This window comes from Callionymus lyra, chromosome 1 (assembly GCF_982586985.1).
Source record: "Callionymus lyra chromosome 1, fCalLyr1.hap1.1, whole genome shotgun sequence".
NCBI classification, from domain to species: domain Eukaryota; kingdom Metazoa; phylum Chordata; class Actinopteri; order Syngnathiformes; family Callionymidae; genus Callionymus; species Callionymus lyra.
The window spans coordinates 11,160,891-11,179,823 of NC_141818.1; the positions used below are offsets into that span (position 1 = coordinate 11,160,891).

At 38.4% G+C, this 18,933-nt stretch overlaps 2 protein-coding genes across 2 annotated transcripts in view; one reads left to right on the forward strand and one right to left on the reverse strand.

The window, feature by feature from the left end:
- Positions 1-12,101, forward strand: part of wscd2 (WSC domain sialate O sulfotransferase 2) — a 48,202-nt gene extending 36,101 nt beyond the window's left edge. The window contains exons 6-10 of the mRNA XM_087792983.1: positions 2,861-2,982; positions 3,049-3,223; positions 4,531-4,695; positions 5,828-6,028; positions 10,849-12,101. Coding sequence (XP_087649109.1) covers positions 2,861-2,982; positions 3,049-3,223; positions 4,531-4,695; positions 5,828-6,028; positions 10,849-11,201 — 1,016 coding nt within the window. The 3' untranslated portion in view covers positions 11,202-12,101. The remainder of the gene's footprint in view (positions 1-2,860; positions 2,983-3,048; positions 3,224-4,530; positions 4,696-5,827; positions 6,029-10,848) is intronic.
- Positions 12,102-12,720: 619 nt separating this feature from the next.
- Positions 12,721-18,694, reverse strand: cmklr1 (chemokine-like receptor 1). Its single transcript, XM_087792994.1, has 2 exons — positions 18,646-18,694; positions 12,721-14,878 (listed from the first exon to the last, which is right to left on the reverse strand). The coding sequence occupies exon 2, from the start codon at positions 14,823-14,825 to the stop codon at positions 13,800-13,802; it is 1,026 nt and encodes a 341-aa protein (XP_087649120.1). The 5' UTR covers positions 14,826-14,878; positions 18,646-18,694; the 3' UTR covers positions 12,721-13,799.
- Between the last annotated feature and the right edge of the window lie 239 nt (positions 18,695-18,933).

Sequence of the window (18,933 nt, forward strand, 5' to 3'; positions counted from 1 at the left end):
CACATACGCGTAACATCTGTAGTCAACGTTTTTTTATGTTTTTTTACAACTACAAGGCTTTATTTACGAGTTATGTGTGTGGGACTTTAGCACCTGTTTTAACTTCATAGATTTGCAATACATTTAGTTACATTTAATCATGGACACACTCTTTTTATTACACTGTAGAGTTCTTAAGCCGGACATAAAAGAAAACAGATAAAATAACTGACAAAAAAAAGAACATATTTGAGCTTTTCTTATTTAAACTAAGTAAAATAAAACGCCTACAACAATCAGTACAGTTGAAACTAACAGCAACCACTTAGCCAGTTAAACACGGAGCTAGCCAATCACTGGGCTTTCTTGCCACTGTGTTGACTAACCACTCAGCTATTTAACTACTAAACTATCAAACAACTAGATTAACACAGAGTTAGGATGTCAACGTAGCTGAAAATGTACCGATATCACCACTAATTATCAAAAAACTAGGAAGGTACGGAGCATTAGACAGTAAATCTAACTGACCACTAACTATTGATCTAACTAACCACTGAGACTAAACCACAGATAACCAATCGACAAACAGAGGACACTGCTATGTAGGGTGGAGTCGCTTTTACAGGCGTCTAACTCTATATTGTGACACTATACCCTCTTGGGAAAGAAAGTTGTTTTTATGAACAATATATTAATTGATCTAAAGCATTTCTTAACCAATTATCATCATAAGAATATTAATCTCATAGACAAAATAATGGTCTATTATAGTTCTGTATACACAAGCTGATTTTGAAGAAAATACAATCTCTTTTGGTCTAGGAAAATACTTCAGAACAAACTTTCTGGAGTCAATTATGTAGAAATAAAAATAATTCTAAACAAAGAGAGTCACCTATTTTTCAATATTGAATTATCACATTCCTTAAAACAATTATAGCTATTACAAAAATGTAAATAATGCCTCAACACTGAAAAATAAGAAAACGGTACTTTTGTTAAATGTTTATTTTCTTCTTTAAGTAGGAGTTCTTGCACAGCTGTGCTTCGAAGTGTTGATCTGCGTTTACAGTGTCTATAAAAACCATCTTACGATGCATAATGCAGTGTAAAAACAAGTCGTGAAAAGTTGTATAAGCCTTTGGTAAATCAAGCTTGGAGAGCGACGTCTGCTACAGCATCTGCAACACAATAATATACAGTAAATACACAGAAATAATAATGTTAATAATGGCTTTCAAACCTGCAAACTCAGATATGACATAACAATTGAGTGAACTGGGTAAGTGAGGAAAAATAATAAGATTAATTAAAGATGTATAGGATGTTTAAAAGAGTTAATTAATACAATTGTTTGAGGACATAATGATGTAAAAACATAGATAAACTAGTTAAACACTACATTATTAGTTTGTCAAATACACATTTGGCATGGATGGACACAAAATAAGATTCTAAATGATTACATTACTATCGTCAGTGTGTCTTAATAGACTGATCATCTCCAACAGCTCTGAAAAAGTTGTGTAATTCTGTTCACTCCTTCAGGGGAAAAACGGGAAGCATGACACGTCTCGTTGCTTTGTGTGGAAAATATTTGTTTTATTCTGGGCCGATGCCACAGTTGGTAGCAGGCGGCTCTGTTGTGTTTGCCTGAGTCCCAGGAGGGCTGCGCTATGTACTGTAGCCCCCGCAGGCTTCACCGACTCTCTCTCTGTGCTGACGCCGCCGCTGCCGAACACCGAAGTCAAGAGATGCACAGAAATAGCGAAGAGACCTCATTTCCTGTTCCACGTCGCAGGACGAGCTTGTAAAGGAAGCTCAGTACAAAATATGAAACTTTCATTTAATGAATTTAAATTCGTAGCACGTATCGTTTTTTTTTTTTGCTTCTTCTAGAGAAAAACATTATGAATCCGAGCAGGTTTCACAGCCGCGAGCGTATATATGATGAACGAGAGGATTTAACCATTGTGTCCCTGAATAATAATACTATGATTCTCCTCAGTACAACTACATGAAGTGTTGCAGGGAATATTCAACTGCAAAACACAGTTAAAATGACCACGCTTTTATTTATTTGCTTTCTAAAACGTTAATATTATCGTGTACTAGATGAAAAATATTGTCAGATAAAATGTATTATTGTTCATAACTCAAACACAAACTGCTGAATACTAGGTTGTGGTTCTAAAACCTCAGTCGTGCAGGAAATGTGTCTATGTGGCAGAATTTCATCCTTTTCTTGTTGGCACATGACTGTCTTTACACAACCATCTTCATGTTTATGTTGTTGTTATATTTTTTGTTGTGTTCTTTTGTACATACATGCCTGTTTAGATACCGCCATGACACGTTTTATTCAAAATACATACACAAGTATTGTCTATATTTTCTGTTAAATAACAATATGATGGAAAGATCCTACTTAAATAATTACAGGACAACATTGCGCTGCTTAATAGCCTTAATCGTTTTAATAAGTGTGTTGCTATGGTAACCAACATATACAACACAAGTTTTATTTACAGTTATATTTTTTAATCCCCGTACAGAACCTTCTTAAATGTATAATTATTTGAGTTTGACAAACACAGATACAGACATCACAGCCAGTAAAAACCTCTGCTGAGATTTATGCTCCATCAATCAGACAGAATGAGGGTTGAAGGTCAAAGGTCATGCACACACCACTGGCCTGTGAGTGTTGCTGGAGAGCATAGGTCGGGGACTTGCCGGGCCAGTGGGTTTTTGGGGGGGCGGTGAACTGTGCTGTTCCTCGTCAGAGGTCATTGGTTCGAGCCTCGGGGTGCTCAGGAGACATAAACCCATGGTGGATGTTTGTTTGAAGTTACTGAGTGCAGTGTGTTGTTTTCAGACGGCAGCGCCATTCTCAAGGGCTGTTTCCACAGTCCGGTCAACGTCAGTCTGGCTCTTCCCTTCAGCACCGTCATCCAGAACATGTCCGTGGAAAAGTGTGTCGACCTGTGCACTGAGAAGGTAAGATCCGAAGGTCAACGAGGTCAACGCATTCAGGTGTCGACCAATCAACTGCTCTCGTTTCAGGAGAAATCCCTGGCGGTCCTCGCCGGCGACCGATGCCACTGCGGCTTCCCGACGCCGCTCTTCTCCCTCCACGAGCCGGAGGAGGAGGCCTTGTGTCACCGCCGCTGCGCCGGCGAAGAGTTCGAGAACTGCGGGAACGAGCAGTACTTCGTGGTGTACCAGACCCAGGTTCAAGGTAGAGCTCCGCCACCGACGCTCCGTTCTTTGTCGCTTTGTGAAAAGTTCCGCTCGATAAACCAGGAGTGTTTCTCCGAGATAAGAGTCTTATCTTTGTGAGCGCAGAAGGCCAGATTGTTGCTGAGAACAAGCATGTGAAGATTGTGCCCAGTAAATTATTCTCACATTTGTTCTCACTTTCATTTAATGGAGCTTAAACTCGTGTTTATTTTGTGATGATTTAAACAAAGTAGTCACAAAAGCCACTTTTTAATAAGGCTGTGAATTGGCAAGAATCTGACAATACTATACCTATCACGATACAGGAGCAACAATATGATATATACCAATATATTTGGGTACTGTAGGAACCAAGATATATTTGTAGTATTGCCCCAGTACTTTACTAACTGAGTACAGACTCCTTACAAAGTCTTAACTGCTTTCATTTGTTTTGAACCCAAAATATGTCCAAACATCAGCTATAAAAGCTGCTGGAATCGACTGTATCCTCTCGTCCTCAGTCATCGCTGGGATCATGTAGGATTTAATTCTATTCGCAGTTGCAGCCATCTAGAGGCTGGAAGTTTATTCATCAAACAGGAATAATTTCATTGTAATTGAACATTTAAAAAATCGAGTTGTTTTATTTTAAACAGCCTTTATTTAAATGTTAACCATATAATGAAAATAAAATAAGCTACAACATTTTTAGAATATTAATACAGAAGTGTGAAAAAAATGTATCGCAATATATAGGTTAAATTGATATTTTCTCACACATATATGTATTGTATTTGTGTTCATGCATTTATGAAGAACATTTTAAACTTTATCTCATGAAAAACATAGTTGAGATAAGACGGAAAGTGTGGCTCAGGGGCCAGGTATGGTCATTTCATTTTTTTTAGTTTGCCACTTTAAAATGCAAACTTTAAAACAGAGCAGGGCATTTCAAAAGTGACTTGGGATCAAAGATGTCTTCTCCTCCAGTTACTGTTTCCTCTTTGTGTCGTCACAGTTGACTCTTTAAACTTCACCACCATCTGTTTCACTTCCCTTTTTCACTGACAAGACAAGTCAATCAACGAGTCAACACGAAGTAACCTTTGAATCGAAACCTTCCCCTCTTTGATTTTGCTTCTCCAAACATTTCATAAAAGGGTTTTTTTTTTCTTTTGTTTTATTGCGTATGACTAATTGTGTTACGCGGGTGTGCGTTGTGAAACCTGATATCTCAGAGTGAGTCATGCACTCGCACCCACACAGACGCACTGATGCTCTTAGCCTCTTAGATGTTCAGATAAGTCTTCTCTGATGTTGCAGATAACCGCTGCATGGACAGACACTTCCTGCCGTCTCATGCCAAGCAACTGGTCGCCCTCGCCAGCTTCCCCGGAGCTGGAAACACGTGGGCTCGACACCTCATCGAGCTGGCGACAGGCTATTACACCGGAAGCTATTACTTTGATGGCTCTCTTTACAATAAAGGTAAACCTGGAGGTTTGAAGATTACAGTGTTTACATTTTCTTATATGAGGAGTTTCTTCAAGAAAAACTCAAAATAGACGAGATTATTTCTCCAGAGATGCAGGAGCCAGAATTAATCCGGAATTAATTAAGAAATCAAAAGGGTTCATAAAGAATCTCAATAAATATACCCCAAAAAAACAACTTTTAATCACTTGAAATGTCAAAGCAACTGGGTGGTCAGGAAAATTATACTTTCTGTGAGTGTTTGGACTTTAAATGTTTTTCAAACAAAAAACAAATTCACATTGCAAGTTCTCATTAGACTAACTTTGTTTGTTTGTAATGCAAAACACAAAATACTTCTTTATGTTGCTATAAGCAACACGTCCATTCCTATAAGCAAAGAAGTTATTACACTTTTTTATTAGAAAATAATAGAATCAGACACTTAATTGCCAATTGTATGCAGTGAATTAAATCAACCCCTAAATTGACTGTGTTTAAAGATTTGTCTCCTCGCATAATAAGCAGAGGGCTGTTTGATAATGTGAGCTCAATACTTTATCAGTTTCCAAAAACTTAACAAAAATCACAGTGGGAACAATTTTTTCCTTCAATCAGCTTCTAATCAGAAGAAAAAACACTTCAGAAATTAAAACTATAGTTTCAGCCTCCCTTCAATCTGTGTTGCATTATTAAAAACCCTCTTTGTAGCATTTAAACCGTGTTTCTGGCTCCCCCTTGTGTCACAATAGTGTAACTGGATCATTGTTAATTCTCTTTTTTGCTGTGCATCTGTCAAACAAAACAATAACATAATAAACAAAAACATAATGACTCTTTTTTTTCAGTTTTTATCTTCCTGGTAGATCAGTACTTCATAAGAAAACTGTCTCAGACTGGTCACATGACAACAATCGATTCTAGGCACACTGAAAAGCAATGTTAAAATAATGCTGAGAGAGTTTTATTGTCATGATTGTTCAAAATCAAACTTATTTTTCCAGAAAATTAACAACAAATAAGCAATAATAGGCATTTTAATTCTGTTTTCTTAATTTATTTCGTGAACACACAATGTGTGTTATTCAACAAAAATACGTTTTATATTTCTTTCTTAAGGATGTGTGTTCATCTTCATCGTCCTCAGGGTTCAAAGGTGAGCGGGACCACTGGCGCAGCGGGAGAACCATCTGCATCAAGACTCACGAGAGCGGGAAGAAGGAGATCGAAGCGTTCGACTCCAGCGTCCTCATGATCCGAAACCCTTACAAGGCGTTGATGGCGGAATTCAACCGAAAGTACGGCGGCCATATTGGGTTTGCCTCGCAGGCACATTGGAAAGGAAAAGGTGAGTTTGTTTATTACGATAAAGGAGAAATATAACTGTAGAATCACAGTAAAAAGTTGCAGTTTTTCGATCGTCTAGATAACCATTAGTCACAGGAAGTCGGTGGCAAGTAGACGGCAGACGTCCTCATAGCCTGGAGAGGAAATGAAACCATTTCGATGACAACAAACCGAGTCAGTGAAGGAAGGGCAGAATTATCTTTGTCATTCTTAAGTGCAGATTTCCAGCTTCCCCGTCGTCCTCTTCGTGGTGCAGAGAATGATTCACTGCTGGGTTTTTTTAAGCTGTGAAAACGGAACAAAAGCCTCCTCACATTCTGTCAGAGCCTCGTCTGATTTTCTATCACACTTCGTCGTCACCTGTTTGACTAATGAGGTCTGAAAGCTGACAAGATGTGAGGTTTGGAAACTCCAGCTCTTCGCTAATGCGTCCTCAACGGTAGCCGCAGGAGGTCGTCTCACCGGCTCGCTGAGAGGACGATCAAAGGTGTAATAGGTGGGAGATTGATGGTTCCTGTCCGACCAAACAACCGATCCTCAGGACACCACACCAGGCCTCATAAGTCAGAACCTTTCAGCGCAGATTCCTCTCCATGCAGGGAGAGTCAGCGGTCATAGAGTTGGCAAATTAAAGGAAACTTTTTTTTCTTATTCAGATAAATTCTTTGCACATATCTTGACATCAAATATGAGATTCAAATGGGGATTTTTTTAACCTATTGAGAAAATGCTTTCAGAATTGTCAGCCCACCCTAACCACTGTGTCACTTACACATATAATTTGTTTATTTATTTTTATAGTGGGAGAATTTCTATATACAGTGTTGCTTTAATGTCAACGATAACAAGTGTCTCTATGGTTTCAAAAAATCCACTGACTCACTGCGTTGTAGCTTTTAACCAGTTCTAAGTTACAACTTTCCTCGCTGCAGAAATTAGGATTTTCAACAAATGTTGTTCATTTTTTGGTTAAAATCCTATCAAATGTCTAATATCTATGGCACATCAAGAACAGACGGTTTTAAATCCAAACACCTAACATATGATTTTGCGTATATTCCTGTAGGGCTGAAAATGAACACATTTTAATCATCTTTGTTTTGCACCTTAATTGTTTCCTGGTGGATCATTGTTGCACGAACAACAAAATCTTCGGCCTCACCAGGATGCAGATAAAAATAACCAAATGAAATGTGAGTAGGTGGCGGCGTTTCAACATCAGTGGCTCCACGATGGGATCAATGAACTGCGAAAGCATCGCTGGCTCAGAGGAAATTGAGGAAATGAGCTGAGGCCTGATGGTTTCCAACATATTAACTCGGCACATTATCAAATCAGCTGCCGTCTTTGTGTCCTCTTGTCAGGAATGAGGAATTCAACAATTAACCGGCAGCGTCTGTCGCCGTGTTTGTGTGTCTCGGTGCTGTCTGTTCATAACCAGTCTGTTCCGGTTGAGTTTGTGTGTAATGGGACAACAGTTTGAATGTAACTGTTGTTTGATTCAATTGCTGAGCACGGAATCAAACACGGAGTCTGAATCCAAACACTGAACCAGCTTCATTATTTCCAGGCTTTAGAAAAAGTTTGCTCGAAGAGAATGTACTGAAGTAAGACACTATTTTTCTTAAATTAAAAAATATATAAAAAAAACAATACTCATAAGGATAAACATCACATTGTTAATTGTTAAAAGTGCTTGAAAACTGAATAAAGAAGACGACTTTTTGTATCTTAGGGTCTTTTGTAAGGTGTGTAGTAGCAGAAAGTTCAACTTTACACCCGTATCAGGTATCAGATATTTATTTATTCAACTGGGACTATACTCCGGGAGCAGGCACTTTTACTTGCGGTGAAAACCATTAAAAGACTCATAAAAACAACGCATTAATAATACAATTAATTCACTCACAGAAGATTACAGGCACTAAATGCCTGCTGGGACGTGAGGATTAATATAAACTGTGGTAATATAAGAAAAATGTGTTGGTTGTTGTTTTTGATCAAACTATATAAGAAATCTGTTTTTAAATTAAAAATAAAGAGGAGATTTTATGGGTAAGACATACATCTACACAAAATTACCCAAGTGAACTTATTAAGTTAAAGGTGAATTGATATTGTTTGGGTTCAGCACTAACCGTGTTCCTCTTTCTTTTCTTAGTTTCTACTGCTTTATTTCTCTACGTTTGACTCATGTGGCTCATATTCAAACGTTCAAGAGCCTCTCAGGTTACTATGGAAACAGTTGTCTGAGCTTTAATCGATTTTTCCAGAGGCTGGAGACTTGCCGACCAAGCAGTTGTCTCTCTTTGAAAACATCAGCACATTTTGACCTGCCATCTCCGATGAGCTTCGGCTGTTGGTGGAGAGTTGCTGTGATATCAGGAGCAGGAAGACTTTCTGACAGCTGCCACTTTCAATAGAGAACAAATGTGCAGTTGCAGCGTCAGTGTGACATTGTGTACAGGATTGTAGCGCTCACCTCTTGAGCCGGGCCGCGGGGTCGGATGATGTTACCGATGTCCTCCGGTCTGCGGACGTGGAGTCACAACAGGAGCAAGCGCAGCTTAGCTTGAAGACTTTTTGACAAATCTCCCGACACCAGATTCCACTTTAAATGGTGGACATGAAGCTACACTATATTATTCTCTGTCCGTTTGTACGATCATCTATAGCCGGCCTGGGAAACTGTATAATGTGGCCCTCATGAGGCCAAAGATCAAATGTTTTTTATTTTTATTTATTTTTATTATTACGAGTCTCAAAGTAAACTTTTTTTAGATTTCATTAGTTATATGAAATCAAATATGATAATGATTTTAGCATATGTAGCTTGATTTTATATGTATTTTTATATGTCGATACTCTAGGAACCTGCATTTAATGGCAGTATTGTTTGAGTACTTGACTCTTGTGTTGCAGAATTTAAAGACCACATGAATCTTGACAAAGTCGTAACTGTTTTCATTTCTTTTGAAACAAAAATATGTCATCTGGAGCTGCTGGAGTCGACTGTATCCTCTCATCCTCAGTCGTGGAAGGGACGTTGCAGGATTTAATTGTTCCTCGAGCTGTGGAGGACGTAATGACTGCTTAGTTGCGACACAAATTTGAGCAAATGTGTAATAGAAACCATAAAAGAACTATGATAAAAAATGTAAGTTCATTTGAAAGCCCCTCAAAAAATGATAAGAATTAATAATAATCAATACAGTGCTTTTGAATTTCGATACAGTATTATGAAAATATATATATACTGCGATATATCACCGTATTCATATTTTCCAACACCCCTAGTATGAAATGTAGCCCCTGAGATATTGTTATTGCTCAACACTGATCTTAAGTAAGACCCTTTTGTTTACTTAACTCTAAACTTTATTCATCATCGTCGGCTTGTTCCCTAAAAGTTGTGGTGTGCTGGAGCCCAGCTAGTTGGGTTAAGAGGCAGAGGGCACACAAGTAGACAAACATTTAGACACACCTACGTTTATTTTAACCATTCATTCATGTGGGACCTTGGGAGGAAATCAGAGTACTCAGTGAAAACCAATTCAAGCATGAGGAGAACATACTTCTTGGAGTACCGCTCTGGATAAAGAAATTGTTGAAACTGTGGAAATGTTGGCAAAGTGACCAATAATACTTTGAAAATAATTCAAAAGATTTCTTTGAAAATGTCAAAGAAGTCGCTGTGAAAATGACTTCTTGAAGATCATTTCATAAAGGTTGTTCAGCAGCAGCAACTTAGCCTCAAGTCAGCGCTGGCTAACAAACACTAACCACAGCACAGGATGTTCTCTTCAATTATTTTAGTCTACTTCTGCTTCTTTGAATGCAGAAAGGATGAGCTCAGAGACGCGGCGAGTCTGTGCAGCTGATATACATGACGTGAAATCCTCTTCCCCGCGTGTTCACTGCAAACTCAGCAGGCTTTAAACTTTAACAACAAACACCAGGCGTCTGCAGTGCATCTCCGGCTGCGGGTTTAATGGTCGACCAGATCAACTACTGCAGATACGCCGGCCATTTCACCAGAAATAAACCTTTCTCTGAAGTGACGTGCATCAGCTCGAAAGAATCTCACTTCCTTTTTTTTTGATTTCTTATTTTTAATGTTCTGCTTTTCTGTGCCCTTTGGCTTAGAAGGTTTAAGAACACTTGGACAATTCCTTTTTACTGTAATTATGATGAAGTCTGGAAAAAATCAAAATAGGATGTGATTGATTTCCTCTTCTATGTTAGTAAAGAAGTTGTGAAAATATTGATATATTTTTATTTATATATTTCATCATGGTTATTTTATGGTTTATATTTAGATAAAGTGTATATAATATAAAATATTTCAAGTTACAATTAACATTAGATTCTGTCCATAACATTACATGCAAATAGTTACTCAATTTCTTTATTTTTATGTTGCAATTAAACATCTGGCAGGTAGATGGCAGCAGTCATTACATATTCCGCAGCTATAGGAACAATAAAATTTGGCGAGGTCCGAGGGATGACTGAGGACGAGAGGATACAGTCGAGTCCAGCAGCTTTTAAAGCTGATGTTTGGACATATTTTGGTTTCAAAACAAATGAAAGCAGTTATGACCTATTCAAGAGTCATGTGGTCTGTAAACTCTGCAACAAAAGGGTCAAGTACTTGACAATCCTACAAATATATCCTTTTTACTACAGTATTGCATTATGTTGTATTCTAGCCCCAGTACTTTGATACGCATCATATCAGATGAGGCTCTGGGCAAATATTTGACTTTTGAATTAAAATTTCCACACTCTTAAAATTGTCTTTTTTTCTGTCCTGTCCAGAATGGCCAGAGTTTGTGAAGAACTACGCCCCCTGGTGGGCGTCTCACACCCTGGACTGGCTACATTACGGCAGGAACGTGCACGTGGTCCACTTCGAGGACCTCAAGAGAGACCTGTTCTCGCGTCTGAAAGGCATGGTCCAGTTCTTGGGCCTGGAGGTCTCCGAGGACCGGCTGCTGTGCGTGGAGGGTCAGAAGGACGGGAACTTTAAACGGTCGGGGCTTCGGAAGCTGGAGTACGACCCGTACACGGCGGAGATGCGGGCGAACATCGACGAGATGATCAGGACGGTTGACGCCGCCTTAAAGAAAAGAAACATGTCTGGAGTCCCAGACGAATACAAGCCAAGATGATACACCTCCTTGTCTCCTTTTTTTTTCTACAGACTCCTGCATCCTATTTTTCCAAGATCTCATTTTTTATGCATAACCTGTGGAAGCTAACGCATGGTTTCTTCGCTCCTCTACTACTTGTTATGCAACGTTTCTCCTCTGATCACAGCAGCTTCTGAAGTTCTGTCGTTCCGATCGAGAAGCACTTACCTGCCTTAACACGAACAAGGTATCAGAGCTGTGAGTGTGTGATCCACATTTTCTCTCTCATTGTGTTGACAAACCACAACATTGCTGCTAGCGCAACACAACAGGTGTGTCATTCACGGAGCCCTCGCCGAGGGAGATGCAATAAGCCGGTCGTAATGACCCGGTGACGACACTGTGTGTCTGTGTTCGCCTCACACAAGAGCTAAGTAACTCACGGAGGATTGGTTTGGTTTGTGTCTGCTGTGTCGACTGATCTGCTTTTGTTGTTTTTAACTTGACGCAGAAATCCAAAAAGCACTTCCGTGTGCGCCACTTTCCCCAAAGATTATTGAGGATTTACGTGTGTTTTGGAGGAAGAAACTGGAGTAGGAATAATTGTATCTTATTGATGTGTAGTAAGAGGACGAGCCACTGACATAAATACTTCACTCGTGGTCGGCCATATGCTTCAGATCAAATATTCTATGAATAAATCATGATGAATACATGAATCAACAATTACACTGGTGGCTGCGCGAGACAAACTTACATTTTCACCATAGTATATTTTTGTAAAGCTAATGCTAGAGAATATTTGTACACAGAGAAGCAAAAACGACTATTTTAAAAATTGGCTGTTGCATTGATTGACGGGACGACTCCATGGTGGCTGGTCAGAATGTATTTTTTAAGGAAGCTAGTGTGATGAGACCCAATAAATAAGTGAAATCACTCGTGTGTCTGTTGCTTTCCTTCCTTACAGATGCGGTTGAGTGAAGCCCTGGGGCCAGATGTGGCCCTTTTGAGGTCAAATTATAATACTGTCAATATTAAGTGTAATCCAAAATTGTATTTGTAAAGTTTAAAACATGTATCTGTCTTTTTTGTCAGATTTTTTTGTGTGATTAAAATACTAAAAATAATAATAATAATAGAAATTTGATTTAATTCCCCTAATTTGTCCATGTTATTTAACTATTTTAGAATATGAATACCTAAAATTAAAACAAATATTTTAGTTTCTTCTCAAAAGATGCTCATGTGTCTCTTTTAAAGTCAAACATTCTGAAAAACGGTAGATTTTCTTGTAGACAGAACTGGTTGGAACCACGTGAAATACGATCAAGGGGCCGTCGGCTGGACATTCGACATACCAAACATAATCTGTAGATACTTTCAAGGTCGTTGTTGCAGGTTTGATATCATGTCAGTCAAAATAGTTGAGGTTGACGTTGAGAAGTTTGAGGTTTGAGATGCTCTGATGACACCAAACCTGCTTCCACACATGCCACTGTTGACAGAAGAAGACCAAAAATATTCCAACTGAAAAAAAGAGAGACTACAGAAGAAGTTGGAGAAAAAAAGAACATTCTTTATTTAAATAATTCTCCGAAAACAAACAGTAAATTGTATCTTTGACATTTCTATGACTCAACAAAGCCCACACAAGTTCTGCATATGCTCTGAATTCCCCCCTTTGTTCCTCCTGAGGTGAGGAACAACCACATCTCAGAAGGAAACAGAAATGTGAGTCGAAAAAGCAACAAAAATAAAAAACACACACTTGCGTAATGCGGTGTCAGTAAGTACAGAAAGCCTTGTTTCCGATGATTACTTCGTGGTTATAAACCAGAGGAGAAGTGAGATTATTGAAAGAATATTATGTTGGAAAATAAAGCCTTTATATAAAAAATGATGCAATATTTTCTTCAATGGTTTGCTTTGTCAGGGATCGTCAGTGAAAGATGAACATAAGATAAAAGTAATTGTTGTATTTTCCAGTTTATATGCTTGAATGTTTGAAAGTATTTTAGGAAAACAGTGAAAAAATGTGACACATATTTAAAAAGTATAAACGTTTCATTTTTGCTATTTAATCAAATATCATACACACGTCATTTTCTTTTTATATAATACAACAAAAAAACGAAAAAGTTTGAGGATTTTGTTTTACTATTGTTTGCATTGGCGATTTGATGAATTCATGGACGTATATTTGTTTATTATTCAATCGGAAAGAGTAGCTTTAATCAAAAGAGCATTTTCAATGTAAACAAAAGTTGCTTCAATGCAAAATGTTTTTTTTTCCAATATATGACAAATATTGAAATCAATAAAAAGTTGCTTCGATTTTGTTTTCTTTGATTGTAGCAATATTTTTGTAAATTTCTCTTTTATTTATGGATTAGTTGATTAGGTTTTGAAGTCTTTTTTAATTGAAAAAGTTTTTGTTTATAAATTGAAGTAAAAACATTTTTGCAGTCGTTTTTTATATATTGAAGTGAAACAGTAATTATAAAAAAGTATTTTTTTTTAATTTTACACATTTAAAAACAATTAAAGTCCCCTTTTTTAATCAAAGTCATTGTCCTTTGAAATCACAAGAGAAAAATTCCCGCCTCAAATGTGATCGTGAAGAAAGACGAGTCTCTAAATGTGCGTGGACGCTCGGGTGTCCATGGAGCTGGACCTGGACAGGTACCGGCTGGTGGTGCGGCCCTCCTCGGCCATGGCGTTCTCCATCTTGGACAGCATGGAACTCTTGAACTTTCTCTTGAAGTCGTTCCCCATGAACACGTAGAGCACCGGGTTCAGGAAGCTGTTGGCGGCCGCCAGAGACGTGGCTACCTTGAGGCCGGTGGTCAGGACGCTGTGGTCCAGGTGCGTGGACTGCAGCTCCAGCAGCACGAAGACGTGGTAGGGCAGCCAGCAGACGAAGAAGGTGACCACCAGGGCGGTCATCACCTTGAAGGGTTTGGTGGACTTGGTCATCCTGTTGGTGCGCAGCTTGAGGACGATGACGGTGTAGCAGAAGACGATGATGACGAAGGGGACGACGAACCCGGCCAGGAAGCGTCCGAAGGCGACGAGCTGGTGACTGCGGGGACTCGGGTACTTGTTGAAGCACACGGTTCTGTCCAGGTGGTACTGCGAGTCTCGGAAGAAGATGGACGGGAGACTGAGGGCGATGGAGAAGACCCAGGACAACACAACCACGACGGACGCTTTGTTGACGGTGCGGTGGTTCTGAGCCCAGACGGGGAACACCACCGAGATGCAGCGGTCGATGCTGATGACCACCAGGAGGAAGATGCTGCTGAACATGTTGAGGAACAAGACGAAGGAGACGAACTTGCACATGAAGAGCCCGAAGATCCAGTCCTCCATGGCCGTGTTGGTGATGCTGAACGGCAGGAAGACGCAGAAGATGAAGTCGGAGATGGCCAGGCTCAGGTACCAGGTGGTGTTGACGCTCTTCCTCATCTTGAAGCCCGCGATCCAGATGACCAGACTGTTCCCGCAGAAGCCCAGCAGGAAGATGACCATGCTGACCACCAGCAGCAGCACGCAGGAGGCGTGAAGACACGACGACTGGTGCCGAGACACCGGCTCCTCGTTCGGCGTCATGTTGGCCTCGGTGTAGTTGTAGTCGTAGTCGTACGAGTAGACGTCCATGTTTCCTCCCGGAGGCTCGAGTCAGACCTTCAGTGCTGTCGACGTGTCGGCATCTGAAGTGACACAAGACTTGTTTATTGACACAAGTCGCCTACATCATCCTTGTGGAAATCAGCTGACCAGAGGTTTCTCAACACTTTCAGTACTGCATTTTTACCATCGCAACAACAGAAACAAATATGGAAGTACGTCAGAGGCATCAGAATAGATAGTGATTTCATTTAACGTTGCAAAAAACTTCAACTTTTTTTTTTTTTTTAAAGCATTTAATTGTGTTTTTTTCAAACATTTGTAAATTGGAATATTGAGGAGTTAGATATACTTATTCCAACGACTTAAAAGAGATTCTAAGTTCAATATTTTTTAATTTGTAGACTTTTAAATTCACTTTTTAAACGTTGGTTTGATGGTACAACGATTTGCAGAAAGTTCAATCAAGTAGCTCGGTACTGTTTTAATATTGTCTGGTGGTTCTATTACACTAACATTTTTATACTGAATTTAAGAGGCTACGGAAAAGTAAACATTGAATTTAGAAAATGTATTTTTCAGTTATTGGAATTGGAATATTAAACTGTATGTGTACAAAAAAAATACATTGAATGTTTGAATTATTAAATTAAAATATTAGAAAACATAAATTAAACCTTTTAAAATACAAATTTAAATTCTAGAAAAAATGATTTTTAATGTAATATGTATTTCAATTTAAGAGATCAAAAGTTTTAACATTTAAAAGGTTTAGACCATTCAATATCCTGACACAGATATACTTCCAAACACACAGAATAATAGGCTTTGAAGCTGCTCTGAAAACAGAGGAATAAAGACACGAACATGACAAAACATGCTGGTGCAGACATCCTGACCGAACGTCACAAACATCAGGATTCAGACTCTTCATGGCTGTTAGAATGGATCAAATCCAGCAGGCAGATGCAACAACACGGAGTCAGGATGGTTTATGCAGCCACAGTGAGTTTCTGCCGAAGAAGCGGCAGCGAGAACAGATGTGGACACAAAAACAGCTGCGGATGCTGAAGTTTCTGAGCTGGAAGAGTTCTGAGAAGACAGCTGTGCATGAATATAGGCCGAGTGTGGCGTCGTAGTCACGTATTGCAACAGAACATTCAAACTCATTCTCTTGAAAATTCAACTTGACAAATGTTCAAAATATCCTGAGGCGGACCTTTTGATGGAATGAACTAAAAAATGTAATTATTGTTAAGGATCAGTTCAGGAATCAGACTCAACTCTTTTACTTAAACAGAGAATAGAAATCAGATCTGGTTCGAAGTCTTTAACGTTTTACTTGTACAAGTGAGGGAGAACACAGAGTTTACATGTCTGTCTGAATCCTTTCTGAAGCACGTAGCTGTTAGTTCGCTGTTATGTCTTTGTCGCAGTTTCACAAGCTTGTTTATTATCTTACTCCGAAGGGTTTCCACCAAAGACAAACTTGAATGAACTTTTTATCGTTTTATCTTTTTATATTAAGATCACTCCATCAGAGATTCGTACCTGGAACAAAGTCCTACATTCTTTACGCACACAAGCAGTGATGAAATCACCAGCAGTGATACAATTATATGTAAGAAAGTAAGAAAGTAATTTGTATTTATATAGCGCTTTTCCAGACCAGGGTCACAAAGCACTTAAACAATCAAAACAATACTCACTAAAATATATACTTTAAAGGTAAAGATAAAACTGAGAACAACACAGGAGTTCCAGGAAATCAAGGAAAAGCCTTAGTAAGTAAGTAAGTAATTTATATTTATATAGCAATATAATTAGTTGGTAAATATATTAACATAATACTAGCTCACAATTCTCCCATCAACTTTAACTATAACTCGTTAAAGCTCTCCATTTTAGAACATTTTTCTATTTTATCTTATTTTGCATTTAAAGTATTTTACTGTACAAAGTCATATCATAGTTACACTTCATTCTTGCATATTGTCGATTTTTTTTAGCAAGTTTTCTCATCATATTTTGTTTTTTCTTTTACTCTTCTTTCCTTCGGCAACAGTCCGAGTTTAGAACATAAGAAACAGAACTGCCCACCACTGGCTTTAGAAAACTGATTTTTTTTTCCTGGAACACGTTTTACTATATCAGTTAAAATTCCAGTCCAGCCCTGAACACAACCAAATAATAAAACAACGAAAAACAACCACAACATTTTGAAGATCACCTACCCTACCTTCTCTCTTATATCTAATTAGTATTAAAAAAAATGCGACTTTAAGAGGTAAAAGCTCAGTTCGTCCTGAAAGAATACAAGTGTTCATTTGCTTGGAGAGTCTGGCGAACATGTTGAGCAGCGAGTCTGCAGCCACAGTGGCTGAGCTAAGTAGGTCAGGTGTCCTCCAGTGGCTGCACAACAATCTTTAATTGACCGGCCGGCTGAAGGACCGGCTCGTGAAATGCCTTTTTATTTAAAAAAATAAATGATACACGTGGGCGTCTTACTTTCTCCTACTTCCCCTTCTTAGAGCTGAAGTGAAAGTTAAGAAATTTCAGAAAGAATTTCAACGTTCCTCAGGTGAGTGACAGGAGCAGGAATCATGAAGAGCAGGATTTGATTTATTTTAAATCTGTCTGGCCTTGTTCGCTGTGCTCTGGTTTCTCGCGTCCTTTCATCCTTTTGTCCCTCGTGTCCTTGTTCACTGCATCACTTAAGAATCAAACGCAGCCGACCCAGCTTTTGTCTGTCCTGATTAAAAAAACTAAACCGTGTTTGTCCTTCACTCTCATCTGTCAATCATCAATCAATCAAAATGATATATATAAACAACATGATGACATTTTTTAAATTGCAATTTATAGAATATGAAATGTATATAATGTCGAAAAAAAAAGGAAGATAAAGATTCATGGACTTGACATTTATTACAATAATAATCATCCAAATCAAACATGAGGTTTTTTAGGGTTACGGTTAATTAAAAGTATATAAACCTAAATTAAATATTTAAGTTTAAACGAAATACCCTGAATTGTTGTCAAGCTCAAATGTTTATTAACACATAAGTATAAAAAGTCTAATTATATATTATGTATTTCCTTGATGACTTATCAAGGAGTATTGAGTGTCATCTCTTTATTTCTGAATTTATATATGTATCTAGAATGTAGTTTTTTCTTCCTACCGCTCAGTGTGAAACAAATAAAATGAAACCTCAAGGAATTGTTTGTTTGTTTCAAACTACAGCAAACTGCTAACTAATATATGAAACCAGTTTACAACAAAAAATGACTTCTTTTTTTTTATTGCAATGTTTTAAGTTACTGTAATACAATTTGAAATGTAGATTTTCTATTTGTGTTCATAACTCATAAAAACTGACAAAGTACATTCTGTTACAATCAAGTATTTGTTATAAATCTTTGTAATTTGAAATAAAAAAATTTTCAACACTGATTTACTTTTTACTTTGGGAGGAAACTAGAGAAAAAACTCTCATTTCAAGTCATTCCTGACATTCATTTTTATCTCGTCTCTAACTCATCAAATGAACGACGAAAAAAGCGAAAACATTTTTACCCACGATTTTGCATAAAATGTAAATGTGGACGTGAGTAAAAACCAGCTTTAATCAAAGTGTCCTTCGCTCACGACGGTGGACTTCAGGCTCCCTGCAGGGATGAAAGTCCTGCCTGATCAGGTTCCTGCGCCTGAAGCCGCTGTCGCATGAATTGCATTTGAAAGCAACTTGAGCATCATCACTGCGTTATTGTCTCCTGCTTGAAAGCCATTATATAGATTATAGTGCGGCAGAGACGCAGCATCCATCAGCATAAATCAGCTTACCTCAAATCCACCTCCACATCAGATTAGCGCGGCCCCGGCTCCTGAACCAGACGTGGAAGTGATCGTTTTCTGAAGTGATCTCTAGAACAGAGCAGCCGTCATTGACCACAGAAAGTGGTTTGTTTAGTTGTGTGTGTGTTTCCTTTGATCACGAATGAAACCCTTTTTATGTGTGAAATGTTTCACTCCCGTCCTTGACTTGTCGCAAGAGGCGAATAATGTCTGCAGTACATTTGAAATTCACACGACGAAACAGGAAATTAATTTTGACCTCAAGTTCTTCTCTCT

What these genes read in the sequence shown, in the direction of transcription:
- cmklr1 (XM_087792994.1), bottom strand. Translation starts at nt 14,825, where the DNA reads ATGGACGTCTACTCGTACGACTACGACTACAACTACACCGAGGCCAAC.